The sequence below is a fragment of the Pongo pygmaeus genome, chromosome 21, assembly GCF_028885625.2.
Source record: "Pongo pygmaeus isolate AG05252 chromosome 21, NHGRI_mPonPyg2-v2.0_pri, whole genome shotgun sequence".
Taxonomy (NCBI): domain Eukaryota; kingdom Metazoa; phylum Chordata; class Mammalia; order Primates; family Hominidae; genus Pongo; species Pongo pygmaeus.
The window spans coordinates 39,629,394-39,650,299 of NC_072394.2; the positions used below are offsets into that span (position 1 = coordinate 39,629,394).

At 41.5% G+C, this 20,906-nt stretch overlaps 1 protein-coding gene across 4 annotated transcripts in view; it reads left to right on the top strand.

The window, feature by feature from the left end:
- RPN2 (ribophorin II) overlaps positions 1 to 20,906 on the top strand; it is a 62,540-nt gene that overhangs the window by 25,853 nt on the left and 15,781 nt on the right. For all 4 annotated transcript variants that reach the window (XM_054467765.2, XM_054467763.2, XM_054467762.2 and 1 more), the window contains exons 7-11: positions 2,323 to 2,499; positions 5,100 to 5,218; positions 8,818 to 8,923; positions 18,956 to 19,047; positions 20,764 to 20,878. In XM_054467765.2, the coding sequence (XP_054323740.1) occupies positions 2,323 to 2,499; positions 5,100 to 5,218; positions 8,818 to 8,923; positions 18,956 to 19,047; positions 20,764 to 20,878 (609 nt within the window). The remainder of the gene's footprint in view (positions 1 to 2,322; positions 2,500 to 5,099; positions 5,219 to 8,817; positions 8,924 to 18,955; positions 19,048 to 20,763; positions 20,879 to 20,906) is intronic.

Here is a 20,906-nt window from a genome sequence, read left to right on the forward strand (position 1 = left end):
TGTATCTGCTAAGGATGGCTTTTATCAGAGAGGAATGTTCAGACAGTACCTTGAGATGCTGTCACTCAGTGTCCTGGGTTAGGGATTCAGAACGAGAAATAGAAAGATGTAATGCCTATCTTCAAGAAGTGGGTTGCTAGTGAGGTAGACGTGTAAACCACACTTGCTTTAAATGGGGTATGTACATGTCACGAGATAGTTTCAAGGAAGCCAAGTGTATTACTCCTGTTTCATCTCCCTTTCTTCCCAGTACCCCTTTCTGCTTGTTGCCTGAATGCTTTCCACTCTGGTGGCCCATTCAAATCCTTCTCTGGGCTCACAATTGCTTCTCCTCCCTTCCCCCTTATCCTCAGCAACGGCTAAATCTTAGCTAATCTTTGCTGATGGACATAGTTCACTGAGAGGCGTGTGTGTCTATCACACATCCTCCAAGAGTTCATTCTTTTTCTCAAGAGGAGGTTGTTAACCTGAAAGAACCTTTAGTTGGAATGCATGTGGGAAGCCTTTTTGAGTAGGACCGTCTTTGTACCCCTTGTTTGTGAGAAGTTACCAGCCCTTAATCTAAAGTACTTAAAATACAAGCTGCTTTTATTTAAATTTTAGGAGGAGAGATTTGGGTTTTAAGTGAGAATTTTCATTTCTTTATGCATTACGAGTTTTGTGCCAAGTTTCTTTAAGTAAATAGTTATCTGTCTTGGATAATTGGAATTAATTTCATATTTTCTCCATATGGTCAAATAAGTTATTCATGTGTTTGCATTCTTTTTGTGTCTCTTCCTTTGTCCTAAGTGTAGGAGGTCTAGAAATATACTCCCTTTTAATTTCTGTTATGGGTGAAAGTGCAAGAGTGTGGGGTCTTAGGGTACAGATTGTTTGCTGATTGTCCTATACACAGTAAAGTAGATGAATTAATGATATTGTACTTATACAACTTAAACATTTTCTTCCTTTATTTCCAAGCTGCTGCTAACCAGGTACTTGGCTGGAGTAATTTCGCTGTCACTGCTTTTGACACAACAATTCTGGTGAACAGTCACCCATTTTAACGTGTCAACAGAGTAGTGAAGGAAAATTGTAATTGGTCCAATTAAAGAAAATTCTTTCATGTTGACTGTGAATAACACTGTCAGGAACAAGAGAGCCCTTTTGTTGGGTGGTAGATTTTAAAAAACAAAACTGATTGAAGGGGAAAATGTTTCCTCCTAAGCAAATAACCTCCAGAATTTTAATAATGCCTTTTAGGTTCCACTTTTTTAAAAAATTGCTTTTAGTTTTCTCCTCTAAGCAGCCCATTAGTTCTTAATGGAGAGTTATTTTAGTTTCTTTTTAATGTACATTTTAGCTATAAAGTTTGGTCTTATAAATAAAAACTTTGCCTCAATGTACTACTTACAAGTAGGTTGGGAGGAAAGGTAGCTTAGCTGAGAGGATAATGAGAATCAGGAAAGAACAGATTTTCTTGTAGAAGGACTTTGGAGACAAACAGTCCTACATTTGAATGTTGGTCTTGCTAATGTTGTTGTGGTAACTTGCAGAAGTTATTTAGCCTCCTTTAGCCTCAGTTTCATTTTTTGGGAAACATTGATAATAGCAATCTTTTATAGTTTTTGTCAAAATTTGAGTTAATGCATGTAAAGCACCTATCATGATGCCTGGCATATATAGACATTTAACAAATAATTACTATTATATATATTTCATAATATAGTTTCATATCTCAGTAGTTATCTGGAAGTACCCTGCATTTGTGTAGTAAGCATTATTATGATTTTTTTTTCAGACAGAGTCTTTCTCTGTGGCCCAGGTTGGAGTACAGTGGCGCGATCTTGGCTCACTACAACCCCCACCTCCTGAGTTCAAGCAATTCTCGTGCCTCAGCCTCCTGAGTAGATGGGATTACAGGCGCATGCCACCATGCCTGGCTAATTTTTGTATTTTTAGTAGAGTTGGGGTTTTTCACTGTGTTGGTCAGGCTGGTCTCAAACTCCTGACCTCAAGGGATCCACCCGCCTTGGTCTCCAAAAGTGCTGGGATTACAGGCGTGAGCCACCGCCCCTGGCCTGTATAGTAAGCACTTATTAAATAACTGACAAATCATGAATTTCAGTTTATAAAGGAAGATGGAAAAAAAACAACCACATCCAAGTTCTAAGTTTAAATGCAGAATATTTGCGTTTTCTCCATCTACGAATTTGGATCAATGACCAAAAGACCTCCCATGTGAACACCTGAAACAGATAAGGGTGACTTTCCTCCACAGCAGTGGCCCTCCCGCCTTCCCAGCAGAGGAAGAGAAACAGCTGCATTTCGCATTTCTTTCAGGATCAGGTCATCCAGCTGATGAACGCAATCTTCAGCAAGAAGAACTTCGAGTCCCTCTCCGAAGCCTTCAGCGTGGCCTCTGTGGCTGCTGTGCTCTCCCATAATCGCTACCACGTGCCAGTTGTGGTTGTGCCTGAGGGCTCTGCTTCTGACACTCATGAACAGGCTATCTTGCGGGTAAGACATCCATGCCCAAAGTGTGCCCCTCTGATTGTCATTCCTAGTGGAGGGCTTTCAGAAATCTGGACTATGGTCATAGCCAATTATAGCCCCTACAAGGACATACCCATTAAATGGAGGGCAAGGCTCATTTCCCTGAGCCTTGAAATGAAGACATGACCACTGGGTGAACTAGCCACAGAACCCTTCAAATCTATTAAAAAAGTTTTTTTCCCCTCGAGGATTTTTAATTTTAATTTTTGTTTCTTTTTTTGAGACAGAGTCTTGCTCTGTCGCCCAGGCTGGAGAGCAGTGGCATGATTTTGGTTCACTGCTGCATCCACCTCCTGGGTTCAAGTGATTCTTGTGCCTCAGTCTCCCAAGTAGCTGGGATCATAGGCACACACCACCGTGCCCAGCTAATTTTTGTATTTTTAGTAGAGATGGGGTTTTGCCATGTTGGCCAGGCTGGCCTTGAACTCCTAGCCTCCCAAAGTGCTGAGATTACAGATATTAGCCACTGTGCCTGGCCTCTCCCTAGAGGATTTTAAATAGTACAGGCTTGGTCGGGTACTGTGGCTCATGCCTGTAATCCCAGCACTTTGGGAGACTGAGGCAGGCAGATCATGAAGTCAAGAGATTGAGACTATCCTGGCCAACATGGTGAAACCCAATCTCTACTAAGAATACAAAAGTTAGCAGGGTGTGGTGGCGCGCACCTGTAGTCCCAGCTACTCAGGAGGCTGAGGCAGGAGAATCGCTTGAACCTGGGAGGTCGAGGCTGCAGTGAGCCATGAGTGCACCACTGCACTCCAGCCTGGTGACAGAGTAAGACCCTGTCTCAAAAAAAAAAAAAAATACAGGCCTTCAGTAAGTGCAGGAATATTGCATTTCTGAGTCTATAACTCCAGATGTATAGAGAAGTCTTGCATCTAAAATGCGCTTCCCAATACCAAACTTTCTTTTTCATATTTTTCTGGCTTTGTTTTGTTTTTTTTTTGAGATGGGGTCTCGCTATGTCGCGCAGGCTGGAGTGCCGTGGCGCGATCATGGCCCACTGCAGCGTAGACTTCCTCCAGTATCCAAATTTTCTAAATATGTTATTTTACGACAGCTGTTTTAGTTCTCAGTTAATTCTGGTGTTTATGGTTGATCAGTTCTCTTTTTCCCTGGTCCTGATGGGGTATCTTTTTGCCTCTTTATAGCACAGTCCTCCCTTTCACTCAGCAGTGGGCATAGACTTCTCCTTTGTGTTAACTCTTTGAACAGAGCACATGCACAGATCTTGAATATGCTTAGAACTTTTATCTCAAATGAGGCATTTTGTTGCTGTTGTTTGGGAACCAGTGATAAGCTAAGATCTTCATGAGAAATTAGCGTTTTATTTATGTCTAAGTGTTGGGTTTCCACTTAGGACAGTGCTGTCTGTCTCGTTAGTTCTACTTTGGTGGCCACTGCAGATATCCTCCTGAGCGAGTACCCTGTTCTTCAAAATTGCCCATTTTCTCCCTACATACAACTCATACACCCTCAACAAAGACTTGGGTAGAAAGTAACCTGAGTAGCCTAGTTTCCTGTGAGTCAAGAGGGGCTAAGAGAACAAAGTGGAAAAAGAATTGACTCTGAAGCTAAATAGATGGTTTGAGTCCTGGCTCAACTGCTTAACTGACCATGTGACCTTTGGCAGTCCCTTAACCTCTTGTGGCTTGTTTCTTCACCTGTGCAATAAGGATTATTCTATCTGTGTCGTACAATTGATAGGAGAATATATGTAAAGGGCCTAGCCTGGTATATGCATATAGTTGACTTTCAACAAATGATAGTTATTTTGTCCATATTTCTTTAATTTTCCCATTGCTGATACCATCCTAAAGTATTTTTCTGCTGATTTATTTATTAATTTTTTAGTAGAGACGGGGTTTCACTGTATTGCCCAGGCTGGTCCCAAACTCCTGGCCTTAAGTGATCCTCCCATCCCGGCCTCCCAAAGTACTGCAATTACAGGCATGAGCCACTGCACCCAGTCTAGCTGAGACATTTTTTTTTTTTCTTTTTCAGAGACAGGGTTTCCCTCTGTTTTCCAGGCTGGAGTATAGTGGCGCAGTCATAGCTCATGCTAACTCTTGGGCTCAAGCAATCCTCCTGCCTCAACTTCCTGAGTATCTGGGACTACAAGCACATGCCACCATGCCCAGCTAATTTTTTAATTTAAAAAACTTTTTTTTTTTTTTTGGTAGAAATGGGGTCTTGCCATGTTGCCCACGCTGTTCTTGAACTCTTTGGCATCAAGTGATCCTCCTGACTTAGCCTCCCAAAGCACTGCAATTATAGGCATGAGCCATCATACCCAGTCTGATAAATTCTTTTAAAGATTCTATAGTAGAGTGGATAGAATAAGGAATCAGAAAGAAGGAAATATATTGGCCAGGTGTGGTGACTCACACCTGTAATAATCCATTTTAGGATTAGGCAGCAGACCCAAGGTCAGCGAAGATTTCCCGAAGCAGGGGATTTGCTCTCCTGCAGAGCTTACAACCTATAGATAAAGCACCCCAGAAACAAAATTCTCTGCTCCTGTAGCCTTTTGTTGTAACAAATAATTTTTTATTTATTTCCAGTTGCAAGTCACCAATGTTCTGTCTCAGCCTCTGACTCAGGCCACTGTTAAACTAGAACATGCTAAATCCGTTGCTTCCAGAGCCACTGTCCTCCAGAAGACATCCTTCACCCCTGTAGGGTAAGTCCTGATCATATTTTGGCGGGGCGCTGACCTCTTTGTTTTGGAAAGTTAGCCTGCAGCCAGTGTAACAGATTAATACGTTCCAGTTAGGTAAATTTGATCTACTGGTATCAAAAGCCTGTAGTCAAATATAAGAAAATGATTTTTAAAATGAAGATTATTTGGTTTTACTGTTTCATTCTCTATTTCTAGTTGGCTCTGTCTTATCATTGTGACCTAAGTAGCTATTTTAAAATTTAATATTTATTGATTTTTTTTCTGATAAATAATAATGTTTATTATAGGAAAAATACAGAAAAGCACAAAAAAAGAAAATATAACTCACCCATAATGCTACCATTCAGAGATAACTTATGCTAACTTTTTTTTTTTTTTGAGGCGGAGTTTTGTTCTTGTTGCCCAGGCTGGAGTGCAATGGTGCAATCTCAGCTCACCGCAACCTCTGCCTCCTGGATTCTAGTGATTCTCCTGCCTCAACCTCCCAAGTAGCTGGGATTACAGGTGCCTGCCACCACGCCCGGCTAATTTTTTGTATTTTTAGTAGAGACAGGGTTTCCCCATGTTGGCCAGGCTGGTTTCGAACTCCTGACCTCAGGTGATCCACCTGCCTCGGCTTCCCTAAAGTGCTGAGATTACAGGCATGAGCCACTGTGCCTGGCCTTGCTAACATTTTATAATTTTTTTTTGACAGCCTTTTTTCTATGTATGTAAATAAATTTTAAAAATTCAATTAAGGGCCAGGCATGGGGCTCACGCCTGTAACCCCAGCACTTTAGGAGACTGAGGCAGGTGGATTGCTTGAGCCCAGGAGTTTGAGACCAGCCTGGGCAACATAGCAATTTTTATTTATTTATAATCTGTAATTTTTATTTATTTATCTATTTATTTTTTGAGATGGAGTCTTCCTCTGTCACCCAGGCTGGAGTGCAGTGGTGTGATCTCGGTTCACTGCAACCTCCACCTCCCGGCTTCAAGCGATTCTCCTGCCTCAGCTTCCCAAGTAGCTGGGTTTACAGATGCGTGCCACTACGCCTGGCTAATTTTTGTATTTTTGGTAGAGGCAGGGTTTCACCATGTTGGCCAGGCTGGTCTTGAACTCCTGACCTCAAGTGATCCACCCACCTCGGCCTCCCAAAGTGCTGGGATTACAGGCGTGAGCCACTGTGCCCAGCCTTTTTTTAAATTAGAGATGGGGGCCAGGTGTGGTGGCTCATGCCTGTAATCCCAGCACTTTGGGAGGCCGAGGTGGACGGATCACTTGAGGTCAGGAGTTCGAGAACAGCCTGGCCAACATGGCGAAACCCCATCTCTACTAAAAATACAAAAAAATTAGCCAGACGTGGTGGCGCACGCCTGTATTCCCAGCTACTCTGGAGGCTGAGGCAAGAGAATCACTTGAACCCGGGCGGCGGAGGTTGGCAGTGAGCTGAGAACGCGCCATTGCACTCCAGCCTGGGTGACAGAGTGGGGCTCCATCTCTATTAAAAGAAAAAAATCAGGATATGCTTTATATGTAACAATGTGCCACAAACTTTTTTTTATAGAATTAAATATTCTTTTACAATTTTTTTTTTTTTTTTTGGAGACAGAGTTTTACTCTTGTTGCCCAGGCTGGAGTGCAGTGCAGTGGCGTGATCTCGGCTCATTGCAGTCTCCACCTCCCAGCTTCAAATGATTCTCCTGCCTCAGCCTCCTAAGTAGCTGGGATTACAGGCCCCTGCCACCATGCCCGGCTAATTTTTGTATTTTCGGTAGAGATGGGGTTTTACCATGTTGGCCAGGCTGGTCTCGAACTGCCTCAACCTCCCGAGTGGCTGGGATTACAGGCATGTGACGTCAGGTGATCCTCCCACCTCAGCCTCCAAAGTGCTGGGATTACAGGCGTGAGTCGCCATGCCGGCCTTTACAATGATTTTTAACGGCTGCATATTATTGCTATGTAATTTTTTAAAAACTAAGGCCCAATTTACTGGGTATGGTGGCTTGCCTATAGTTCCAGCTACTTGGGAGGCTGAGGTGGAGGATCGCTTGAGGCTGGGAGGTCTAGGCTGTAGTGAGCCGTGATCACACCATATCACTCCAGCCTGGGTGACAGAGGGAGACTCTGTCTCAAAAACAAAAACAAAAACAAAAAATTAAGGGTCAAGCTGGGCACAATAGCAGGTACCTGTAGTCCAGCTACTTGGAGGTTGAGGCAGGAAGATCATTTGAACCGAGGAGCTTAAGACCAGTCTGGGCAACATAGTAAGACCTGTTTCTAAAAGAAAAAAATTAAGGGTCAATTTTTATATGAATTAGTGTTTTTCCCAGCTAATTGTATAGAACTTTTTTTTTTTTTTGACAGTTTCGCTCTGTTGCCTGGGCTGGAGTGCAGTGGCGTGATCTTGGTTCACTGCAACTTCTGCTTCCCGGGTACAAGGAATTCTGCGTCAGCCTCCTAAGTAGCTGGGATTACAGGCACCCGCCACCACGCCCAGCTAATTTTTTTTGTATTTTTAGTAGGGATGGGGTTTCACCATGTTGGCCAGGCTGGTTTCAAACTCCTGACCTAAAGTGACCCGCCTGCCTCGGCCTCCAAAAGTGCCAGGATTACAGGTGTGAGCCACTGGCCTTAAATGGAACTTTTTGAAGTGTTAAATTAGGTAGTAAGTTATTGAGATCAGGAGTTTTCAATTTTAGAGAGAAAATGCATTTCTTAATCATAAGGATACATAGGCAATACGTGAAATTAAAAAGCAAAATCATTTTTAGGAGTGTCAGTGGAGTGGTAAAAGACATTGAGATTTTACTATCTAGTTAGAGTTAGGAATTCTCTACCTTTTTTTCCCTTTAAAATAAAAATAAATATTTTTTAATAAAAGTAAGATATGTCCTTTTTGAGAAATTCACAAAACACGGAAAGGTAGAAATCATACCAAAAAATTAGCCACAATTATACTATCGTACACCAACCTCTTTGTACATTTTGGAGTATTTTCGTCTACATTTATGTTGTTGTCATTGTGAAACATAACTGGGATCATATTGTAAACTTCTCAGTTTTACATTACACTGTGGGCTACCAGGAGTTTGAATTTTAGGAGTGGTGGGAGTAACAGAGGAAAAGAAAACGCTGGAAACCTAGGGGTGTTCATTTTAGATACTTTTCTCCACATGTCAATCTGTGATTAAGCATGAGGGTCGGGCATGGTGACTCACGCCCCAGACTGCACTTTGGGAGGCTGAGGCGGGTGGATCACTTGATCTCAGGACCCTGTCTCTACAAAAAACTGCAAAATTATCTGGACATGATGGTGCATGCCTGCTGTCCCAACTACCAGGGAGGCTGAGGTGGGAGGATCAGTTGAGCCTACGAGTTTGAGACTGTGGTGAGCTGTGATCGCGCCACTGTACTCCAGCCTGGGTGACAGTGAGAACCTGTCTCAAAATAAAAAAAAAATAAAAAGCACGAGATTGCCCAAGTGGGGTGGGAAGTCAAAAAGGTAAGGAGTTGGCTAGCCTTGTACAGTCTCCAGGAGACATTTTGTAGCTCCTGTTTGTTATATCCATGACTTTCCTACCTGAGTTCTTGCTAAGCCCGTTGTCATTCTTAACAGGGATGTTTTTGAACTAAATTTCATGAACGTCAAATTTTCCAGTGGTTATTATGACTTCCTTGTCAAAGTTGAAGGTGACAACCGGTATATTGCAAATACCGTGGAGGTAGGTGTTTTTCTTTCCTTCCCATTGCCATGTTAGTATATCCAAGGATATGGCCAAATGGACACAGTATTAATCGTCTGGTGCACTGACTTTGCTCTACAACCAAGCTAAAGCGTTTATGTGGAGCGAGGGCTGCATTCAGTCTTTGTTGTTTGACAGACTTAGTAGCTAAGGCAGTAAATCAAGAACTTGGTCATAGTGAATTTTCTTTTATTTGTAAGTTTTTCATTTTCCATTATAATTTAGCATTACTGTCTTACATGAAATTTAATTAGTAGAAAAAATAAAAATCACCCATAATTCCACTGAGGCTTAAACTCTTAAAGTGTTTTGTGTGATAGGCTTTGGTGGGTTTAGAAAAGTGCTTGATGCCAAATAGGTGACAAAAAGCACCAAGTGACACATACGTAACACTATAATGAAGCTATTTGGGTCAAGGATAAAAGAAAATCAGTAATCTTTCATAATGAACTGTGTTGATGTTTAGCTAACTCTAGCTGGGTTGAAGATCGAAGTAGCTTTAAGGATAGAAAGCCTTATTTACCTGATGCTTTGTGGGAATGAGGTAGTTCACATTAGTATTTTTCCCAGCTAATTGAAATTTACCCCGTCTGGCACGGTGGCTTTCATTGTAATCTTTTTAGATAGAAGTTTATTTAAGATGAGTGACACATTTTCCTACTTTCTTACTTCCAATTTAAGATGGTTTCTTTGTCTTTCACGACCTTGACACTTGAAGAGGACGGGCTCTCAATTTGTAGAATGTCTCTCAGTTTGTGTTTGTCTGATGTTTCTTCATGATCAGATTCAGGTCATGCATTTTCCGCAGTTCTGTCCCAAAAGTAATGCTCTGCCCTACTCAGAACAAGAAGTATATGATGTTGATATGTCTCATTACAGGTCATGTTACCTTGATCACTTGAGTAAGGTGATTGTATGCTAGGTTTCTCTGCCCTAAAGTTGCTGTTTTTCTGCTTATATTTAAGTGTCTTGTGGGGTGATACTTTGAGACTTTGTAAGTATCCTAATGATCTTGTCTGTAATAGTTATTACTGTGGTGTTTGCCAAAGGGTGATTTTCTCTTTCATTCCTTCTACATTTTTAAAATTGGAATTCTACTGTAAGAAAATAACTGTCTTTTATCCCATTTATTTAATTATTTATAACTATCATAATTCTTTATCATAACATGTTTATAATGTAATCTATTTTCTATAATTCATATGTTTACAATAATTGCATCATGGACATTTATTTTACTATATACATTGTGATCCATGACTCATTTATCTTGTTGCTCATTTTATCCTAGGTTTGGCCTTTGGAGAGCTCCTCAAATTGGCTCCTGTGACACTTGCTTTCTTTTAATGACAGAATTAACAGCTAGAAAGTTTGACCTTTTCAAAAATGGGGCATTACTTCCCATAGGTAGATTCAACACTTGCATTTAAAATTTGGCAGAAAGGAAGATGTTTTCTGGCACTCGAATCTCTCCACCTCATGTGTTGACCTTTTTAGCATGAGACATCCGATCTTAGTCCGTTCACTATGGATAGAAGCTATTGTAGCGTGTGCCTTGATCCTTTCAAATCCACATTCTTTTAATGTTAGTTTCCTACGTTAAGAGGACTTATTTGCAACTGAACATATTAAAAGGAAAGTTCTTTTTTTCTTTTTTTTTCTTCTTGAAACCTCTTCTTCCCTGTACTTCCAGTCCATCTTAAATGCCAGGCTTATACCTCACAGTTCTTAACCCCTTCCTTTCTTTTCACTTCTACCTTCTAGTCAGTTACCAAGTCCTATTGATTCCACCTCTGATTGTCTTTTCCATGAGTCTTTTGCTGTTACAGTCACCAAATTGCTCTATTCTCCATATTTGTACCAATATTTGGTATTTTTAGGTTTTAGTAATCTGATGCATATGAAAAGGTATCTTGTTTTAATGTCTTGGTTACTGGTAAAGTTAAACATCTTTTTTTGTATTTATTAGCCAATTAGGTTTCCTTTCTAGTGAATTGTTTTATATCTTTGCCTGGTTTTCTTTTGGTTTGTTAGTCTTATTACTGATTTTTAGGAGTGATATATGTTTAGTTGTGAGCATCAGATATCTTCCCCTAGGATTGCTTTATGGCGTCTCTTGAAGCACAAAATTTAATTTTAATGAAGCCTAATTTAAATGTCTTTTCCTAGGGCCAGGTGAGGTGGCTCACACCTGTAATCCCAGCACTTTGGGAGGCCGAGGCAGGCGGATCACTTGAGGCCAGGAGTTCAAGAGCAGCCTGGCCAATATGGCAAAATCCTGTCTCTACTAAAAATACAAAAATTAGCCAGGCGTGGTGGCACACGCCTGTAATCCCAGCTACTTGGGAGGCTGAAGCAGGAGAATCACTTGAACCTGGGAGGTGGAGGTTGCAGTGAGCCGAGATTGCACCTCTGCACTCCAGCCTGGGCAATGCAGCGAGACTCTGTCTCAAAAAAAAAAATAAATAAATATAAGTTTTTTTGCTAGACTGTATTTTTTGTATCTTCTTTAAAACAATCCTGTGCTACCCCAAAGTCAAAAAGATATTCTCCAATGTTTTCTTTTTTTATTTTTATTTGTTTTTGAGACAGAATCTCGCTCTGTCACTCAGGCTGGAGTATAGTGGTGCCATCTTGGCTCACTGCAACCTCTGCCTCCAGGGTTCAAGCAATTCTCCTTCCTCAGCCTCCCGAGTAGCTGGGACTACAGGTGCGTGCCACCATACCTGGCTAATTTTTGCATTTTTAGTAGATACAGGGTTTTACCGTATTAGCCAGGCTGGTCTCCAACTCTTGGCCTCAAATGATCCGCCTGCCTTGGCCCACCGAAGTGTTGGGATTACAGGCGTGAGCCACTGCACCTGGCCCTCCAGTGTCTTTTGAACATTTTTAAAGTTGTTTTCCCCCCTTATATTTAAGGCTTTGGTCTATCTGAAGTTCATTTTTGTTGCTGTAGTATTTTACACCCTGTCTATAATTGTACTTATTGCATTATATTACCATTGTTTGTTTATATGCATTGCTTTTTCTTTTTCTTTCTTTTTTTTTTTTTTTTTGAGACAAGGTCTCATTCTACCACCCAGGCTGGAGTGCAGTGGCGTGATCATGGCTCACTACAGCCTTGACCTTCCAGGCTCAGGTGATCCTCCCACCTCAACCTCCCAGGTAGCTGGGACTATAGGCATGTACCACCATGCCCAGCTAATTTTTGTATTTTTTTCTAGAGACTGGGTTTTGCCATGTTGCCCAGGCTGCTCTCGAACTCCTGGGCTCAAGCAATCTGCCTACCTTTGCCTCCCAAAGTAGTGGGATTATAGGCGTGAACCACCACCTGCATTGCTTTTTCACTGGGCTGTGAAGTCCTATGGGTGAAAACTAAATATTATTATTATTATTATTATTATTATATATATATATATATTTTTTTTTTTGAGACAGAGTCTCGCTCTGTCACCAGGCTGGAATGCAGTGGTGCAATCCCGGCTCACTGGAACCTCCGCCTCCCGGGTTCAAGCGATTTTCCTGCCTTAGCCTCCCGAGTAGCTGGGGCTACAGGCACGTGCCACCATGCCTGGCTAATTTTTGTATGTTTAGTAGAGACGGGGTTTCATTATGTTGGCCAGGATGGTCTTGATCTCTTGACCTTGTGATCCGCCTGCCTCGGCCTCCCAAAATGCTGGGATTACAGGCGTGAGCCACCATGCCCGGCCTAAATCTTATTTTTTCGGTGCTTGGTTTCCATTTAACATCACTTAGAGGAAGAAAAGGATGGAGTGGTCTAAAGATGTTTTTCCACATTGCAGGCCCTTCAGAACTCTGGCAATTCATCTTCCAGACTTAGCTTTTTTTTTTTCTTTTTTCTTTTTTTGAGACGGAATCTCGCTGTCGCCCAGGCTGGAGTGCAGTGGCACGATCTTGGCTCACTGCAACCTCCGCCTCCGCCTCCCGGGTTCAAGTGATTCTCCTGTCTCAGCCTTCCGAGTAGCTGGGATTACAGTTACACACCACCATGCCCGGCTAATTTTTTTGTATTTTTAGTAGAGACGGGGTTTTGCCATGTTGGCCAGGCTGGTCTCAAACTCCTGACCCTCAGGTGATCTGCCTCGCCTTAGCCTCCCAAAGTGCTGGGATTACAGATGTGAACCACTAGGCCCGGCCAAGACTTAGCTTTTATTTATTGATTTAATAACAGCTTTATTGAGGTATAATTCTCATACCATAAAATTTACCAATTAAAAGTATGTAATTCAGGCTGGGCATGAGCCACCACGCTTGTAATCCCAGCACTTTGGGAGGCTGAGGTGGGAGGATCGCTTGAGCCCAGGAGTTGGAGACAAGCTTGGGCAACACAGGGAGATCCCATCTCTACCAAAAATTTAAAAATAAATTAGCCAGGTATGGTGGCATGTACCTGTCCCAGCTACTTGAGAGGCTGAGGCAAGCGGATCCCTTGAGCCTGGGAGTTTGAGGCTGCAGTGAACTATGATCACACTACTGCACTCTAGCCTGGGCAACAGAGTGAGACCTTGTCTCAAAAAAATGAAAAGGCTGGGCACAGTGGCTCACACCTATAATCCCAGCACTTTGGGAGGCCGAGGTAGGTGGATCGCCTGAGATGAGGAGTTTGAGACCAGCCTGGTTAGCATGGTGAAACCCCGTCTCTGCTAAAAAAAAAACAAAAAACAAAAAAAAAACTATGCAATCCAGTGTTTTTAGTATTTTCACATACTTGTACAACCCTTGCCGCAATACCATTCCAGAATATTTTTTATCACCCTGGAGAGCAACGCTATATCTTTTAGCGGTCACTCCTCATTCTCTCTTCCTCCTTTCTGCTTTCTGTCTCTGTGGTTGCCTATTTGGGACATTTTGTGTAAATGAAATCATACAATGTGTTACCTTTTGTGTCTGGCTTTTTTGTTTTTTCACTTAACATAATACTTTTAAGGTTCATCCATGTTGTAGCATGTGTTAGTACTTTATTTCTTTTTATGGCAAAATAATATTCCATTGTATGGATATATCACATTTTGTTTACCTACTTATCAGTTAATGACATTTGAGGTATTTCTCTTTTTTGGCTCTTATGAGTAATGCTGCTGTGAACATTTGTATGTAACTTTTTGTTTGAACACTTGTTTTTGGTTCTTTCAGGTGTATGCTTAGGAATAGAATTCCTGTGTCATGGTAACTCGGTGTTTCACTTTTCAAGAAACTCACAAGGTTTCAAAGCAGATGCACCATTTTACATTTCTACCAGCAATGTATGAGGGTTCCAATTTTACTACATCCTCCCCAACACTTGTTATTATCTGACTTTTTGATTTTTGCCTTCGTAGTGGGTATAAAGTGGTGTCTCATTATGGTTTTGATTTCCATTTCTCCGATGGGTAATAATGTTGAGTATCTCTTTATGTGCTTATTGGTCCCTTGTATATCTTCTTTAGAAGAATGTCTATTCAAATCCGTTGTCCATTGAAAAAAATGTTTTTGGTCTTTTTTTTCTTCCTTCTACAATCTATATATCTCTTATTTCCTTTTATTTATCTTTTTATATTATTGAGTTGTAAGGGTTTCTCTGGTTAGAGGTTCCTTATTAAATACGTGATTTGCAAATATTTTCTCACAGTCTGAAGGTTGTATTTTCACTTTCATGATGTTATTTTTTGAGGCATAAAAAATCTTAATCTTGATGAAGTCCAGTTTTAAAATGTTTTGTTGTTGTTTGTGCTTTAGGTGTCATGTCTAAGATACCATTATCTAATCCAAAGTTAAGAAGATTTACTACTATATTTTCTTAAAAGAATTTTATACTTTTGGCTCTTACCCTTAGGTTTCTGATTCATTGTGAGTTAATTTTTGTGTATGGTGTGATGTAAGGGGTCCAGTCTTCTTTTGCAGTTGTCTTAGAACCATTTGTTGAAAAGGCTGTTCTTTCCCTAACGAATTGCCTTGGCACATACATCCTTGTAGGAATCACTTGACCGTAAATGTAAGGGTTGATTTCTGGACTCATAATTCTATTTCATTAATCTGTATTGTCCTTATGCCAGTGCCACGCTGTCTTGATTACTGTAACAGCTTGGCATTTTGTAACATCAAATCTGGTGTTTGTCCAAGTGTTTCTGTGATTGTTGGAAAAATTATCTAAGTACAAAATAGCAGAAATGGCTAATAGCTCTTGTTCATGCAATGATAATAAGCACCCATTGAGGCCATTTGCTGTCCTTTTCCTCCCTAGTGATGGAGTAAGCATTACAAAATCTTCTCTCTTCCTCCTTATTACATTAGAGGTGTGCGTGTGTGTGTGTGTGTGTGTGAGAGAGTGTGAGAGAGAGAGAGAGAGTGTCGGGCTTTGACCTTTGCTGTATATGCAACTTTTCTTTGTAATTTCAGTAATAGTCACACTTAGAGCCTCAGAGCAGGTCATTGGGTCCTGTTTGTCCTCCCAAGAGATGCTTGACATTGGTCAGAGTGCATTAACGGTGGTTTGGTGTGGAAGTCCTGTAATAGCCGTCATTGACATTGGACTGGCTCTCAGGGGAAGCATCGGTTTTGGAAGCTTTCATTAGCATTAATTGCCCCTAATACACCATCATTTTTGACAGTAATAAGCTAAACAGGGGTGTTATTACTCCCAGCAGAAAGACTGCATTTCCTGGCGTTAAAACATTTTTTGAGATGTATATGGCATGTGGTGCAGGCAAAGAAAGGAATAGCATGATCCAGTGTAAAGCAGGCTTAGCTGCATTTAAAGTGGAGAAATAAGTCCCTTTCCTATTATAAAAACGAATCCTGCGGTGTTAGTTGGAAGGAAGAAGCAGCTAATCAACAGCGATCCTACAATGAACTCTTTAAAAGAGGGCTTTGGAAAAAGTTACGATTTTTATTTCTAAATTTGCTTTAAAAGAGTAGCATAAAAATGCTTTTCTTTTGAGTGTTTCCAGAGACCTATTTATAGTGAGATTTTAGGAGCAGAAGGATTTGTTTTAAACTGTTCCCTATTTAAGAACAGCCCTACGGGTGTTTATGTGCAACAGTGAAAGCTGTAACTTAGGAAACCTTTTAAAATTAGGGCTGAGAGCAAACCAAGAATGATGCAAGTTCACTGCAGTTTGCCCTTTGCTCACTCCATGTATCTGCATTGTCTGGGGATGCTCAGGATGTCTTTAGAACACACACGAAGCTGGATCCTGATTAGCAGGCCTTGGTGGCCAGTTAGTGCTGAGAGTTTACAGCCAGGATTCTAAGTGAAAACCTAAAAGCTGATAGCTTCCTTATCACTATCATTAGGAGACACTGAAGACTTTACACAATTCTTTTTTTTCTTTTTTTTTTTTAAGGGGGAGCCTTGCCCTCTCGCCCAGGCTGGAGTGCAGTGGCATGATCTTGGCTCACTGCAACCTCTGTCTCCCGGGTTCAAGCCATTTTCCTGTCTCAGCCTCCTGAGTAGCTGGGACTACAGGCGTGCATCACCACGTCTGGCTAATTTTTTTGTATTTTTAGTAGAGACACGGTTTTGCCATGTTGGTCATGCTGGTCTCAAACTCCTGACCTCAAATGATCCTCCTGCCTCGGCCTCCCAAAGTGTTGGGATTACAGGCGTGAGCCACCACGCCCGGCCTAGTCTGTTCTTTTTAATTATTCCATAGTAATTAATAATATGCATGTATCATTCTTTATTTAGCTAGTTTCCTGTTTATGGACATTTCAGTAGGATGATGATTTCAAGATCACATTTACAAATCAAATGAATGAGTTCTTAAGAGAATGAGTTAGAGAAATAATGAGGGAATTATCTAGTTAATGTTGATGAAGATTGCAGAGTAGTTAACTGTGAAGACAGATCATTTTTATAGCATGGAGTATTATTGCTGATCCTTCTACCTCTCCCAAAATTGGAGGGCTGCTAAGCCCATCAAGCCTCCTCCTTAGTCTTCTTGCTATGGAATGTTTCCTACTCACCAGTCAGGGCCACCCATGGGCAGACTTGGGTCACAGTTCCTTCTGTGCTTTCATAACACTTTGTACATCCATTAAAGCAGCAACGTGGTTTATTATAATTATGGTTTGTGTGTGGGACAGGAAGGATTTCTTGCCATCTCTGTATATTCCCTGAATGGGGAAAGTGCTCTCAGCAGGTGTCAAATCAAAGCTCTCTGGCTACTTCTTTGCCTGAGCCTTCCATTCCAGTTTGTTTTCCAATGGAAATGATGTCAGTACTTGTCAGGTTGTGCTTTATGCAAGAAAGCTTGCTCTGGTTCTGAGCCTTGTGTGAGTTGTAACGCTGTTAACTCAGCAGAGAGCCCAAAGAGCCAAAGTAGAGGCTCCTAGCTCCCTTCTTGGGGGTGTCTATGCAACCTGATGGGCCATTGTCCCTCCTCCTCCACTGCCATAATTTCACCCAGTTGCCTAGATTCAATGACAGGCAATGATCCTAAATATAGTTCAGCTATGAATTCATAGGTGGCTGTGAATTCAAAAGTAGATGGTAATATCCTTACAGCTTCTGGTAATAAACCTTTACAGTTTTTTTTTTTTTTAAAGCAAAACAGAACACCCCTATTCAACATGATAATTGAGGCTGTTGTCATAAAATAGTTATTATAGAGGCAGGAAAGAAGGCTGTTAGAAGGAATTACTTGATAGGTATCTTTATCTCTTTTTAATTTTTCTTCTTTGCCCTTGATTCGAGGTTGTCACACCTCGATATGGTATTTCAGAAAACCGCCAAAGCTATCCTTCAATTATTTGCCCAGCCCTTTATCTCTATTCCTTGATCCTGACTTAGACTGTAAACCAGTGGATTTGGCAAAGATTTCCTTAAGTGTTACATTCAAACCTATCAAATATTTGGAAGGCTTACAGATCTGTTTGCACATAAAAGCGCCTTGGGTTTGCATAATGTGCACATTCAAACTTGGGGTTTAATTCAGAAATTTAACATGTTTTCTGTCTCTTTTGGATATTTACATTGATTTTAATCTAATTTTAAAATTTCTCATTTATTGGCATTAGCCTGTCTTTGTGAAGATGTTTATAAGGGACATACAGAATTCAGACACTTTAAGAGTCAACATGGATTGGTTTGTGCTTATAACAAACTCCCAATTTCAGTGGCTTAAAACAATGAGGGTTTATTTTTTGCCCATGCTAGATTCTTTAGGTGGTCAACTGGAGGCTCTGCTTCATGATATCTTTGCTCCAGGATCCTGGCTGAAGGAGCAAGCATCTGTTCATTGTGTCCATGTCAGAGGAAAAGAGAGAATCACACATTGATTCTTAAAGCTTTCACTTCTGCCCACATTTCATTGGCCAAAGCAAATCATGTGGCCACACTTGACTCCATGGGGGCAGGGAAGTAGAATTCTACCACATGCTCAGAAGGAGAATGAGAAGTACTTGGGGAACAGTACAGATAACTACCAGGACTGTCTAACAAGGAGCTGAAGTGCATGGATTCTGAGTCAGAGTGCCTGAGCTTGACACTGGCCTGATCACTTCCTCACGGTCTGATTTTGAGCAAAGCAGCTTCATCTCTCTCATCTTCTAATTCCTTACCTGAAAAGCAGTACCTTACAGAATTGTGAGGATTAAGCGAGATAGTCTTTACAAAGCCAGTGCCTTTCACGTGGTAAGCACTCAATAAATCCTAGCTATCATTAGAACCGAATTCTTACTGATTCGAATGAAAGGTACTGCTTAAGGATTTTTCCCCTTATTTATTTTAAAGGACACATGAAAGATTTACTTTTTTTCCTTTCCTTTTTCTTCTTCTTCTTTTTTTTTTTTTGATATATACCATCCATGCAAAGCCAGAAAAAGACATTTTAGGCCTCGGAATGGGAGGCACTGGGCTGGGTCAGTGTTACTGTCATCCTTGAAGACTCTTGTTCTAGGATTTTTTTCATGCCTTTACTCACCTTAAAGAATAGAAAACTTTATATCTGCATGTGAATTCCTGAACACCCACCAATTGACCTGGCAACTGTCTTCTCTATTTTCCTCTAGCTCAGAGTCAAGATCTCCACTGAAGTTGGCATCACAAATGTTGATCTTTCCACCGTGGATAAGGATCAGAGCATTGCACCCAAAACTACTCGGTAGGTGGGATGCCACCTGATCCCTCAGGGAGCTGAGGCTCAATAGCTGAGAGGAGTATGCCTAGGCACTGAGCCCTTCAGGCATCAGTTCTGTATCAGCAGCCATCCAGCTTGCACCCTAAATTAAAGAGTCTGTAGTTCCACTGGTCCTGCACCAGGGATTCTGTGAATTATCTAAGTGGATTTGGAGATTGTATATACCAGTGTTTAGTCCATGCACAAACTGTTTATTACCAGTCCTCAACGAGGTAAAGCGCTTACTGCAGGATGTTAGTCTGAGTCAGTCAGCTATGTCACTAAGCATATTATTTAGTTCAGATGATAATTTTTAAAATAATAAGACCTTCTCAATGAAGGAAGCAAGGTACTAATTTACATTCTGGTGCGATCTCCTTATCATCACAGTCCTGAATTTGCTTTTAGTGACCTAATGGCAAGTCTGTCTGGCCTATGATGGGTCTGAAATTAGTTGGAAGCCTCATAGGTGCTTAAAATTGAGATGGCAGATACCCAGCACTAGGGCTGCCATTTCCCCCTCCCAAGTCCATGGAGGCAGTACTAAGAAGTCATAGAGCATTTGCTCCCACTGAACTCAGACACAGCCTCAGAATCTTTTTTTTAAACATAATCTTCTAAGTAGACACTAACAATTGATCAGAGTTGGGCCAGAATGCTGTAAGAAGCCTGCTCGTCAGCCCTCCCCCAGATCCTTATTGGTGCAGCGGGGATCTAGATCTCTGGGGTATAGTCCAGACCCCAACTTTACTCAACTAGGGTAGCTACAGAGGCCAGAAGACAGTAGGGTGAACCCTCAAGGCTCTTTGAAGATGGGATGTTAGCCAGAGGCTGGAAGCCAAGCAGCTGCTCCTTTTAAATCACATAGAGTTGGCCTTTGTGTCTCTGGCTTGGCTATTTTTGTAGTGATATTGGACATAAGAGCACTGTTTGAGAATCCACTGAAGTAATGTCTGTGCGAGTGCTTTGCTGTTTAATTCTCTGCCTAGATGAAGAGTTGGTCTTACTTACGAGTAAATATAAAATGTGAGTATAAAATAAAGCCAGGTCTGAGCTCTGTAACCATTTGGCTGGTTTATCCCCTGGCCATCTTACCCTAAATCCCAGGAGATAGCTGTGAACAGAAGTTTTCCTCATCAAGTCTGCCTTTTGGGAAAATGACTTTTTAAAACCCAGTTTCAGGGCAGAAAACTAAATTGAAACAGTGTCCAGGAAAAAAATATAGCATTAAAAAAAGACAAAGCTGAAAGTACCCTTCTTTCCTTTGTGTCTCCTACCTGCCTTGTCTCGATCTTGCTCACGTGTGCTGCTGGCATCAATCCTGTAATTATTTCTCCTTGCGGTTCTGCCAGTCCGGCTCTCCTGTGTGCCTGCAGAGGCCACACGTGAGCTCCTCTGGTGCCTGACTTTGTTGGAGTTGAGAGCCTTAGGTCCTTGAAGTGAAAGCCCAGAGGTACAAGCATCTGTACACAGCATTTCCCCAGATCCTGCTGGAAGTTTATTCTGCACTTTTCTCAGTCCAGGCTTTATCAGTCCAATTTGCCCCCAGGCTGCAGACAGTTCTCCACATCTGTCTGTCCACAACAGAAGTGTTAATATGGGAGAGGGTGGATGAGGCAATGAAGTGAAGTGTATATTTTCTGCCTGTTCTCAGAGATATACTGATCCTTTCTGAAGACTGACTCTGTATGCCTCTTTCAGGGTGACATACCCAGCCAAAGCCAAGGGCACATTCATCGCAGACAGCCACCAGAACTTCGCCTTGTTCTTCCAGCTGGTAGATGTGAACACTGGTGCTGAACTCACTCCTCACCAGGTCAGGAAGACACCTAGACAGTTCTCTT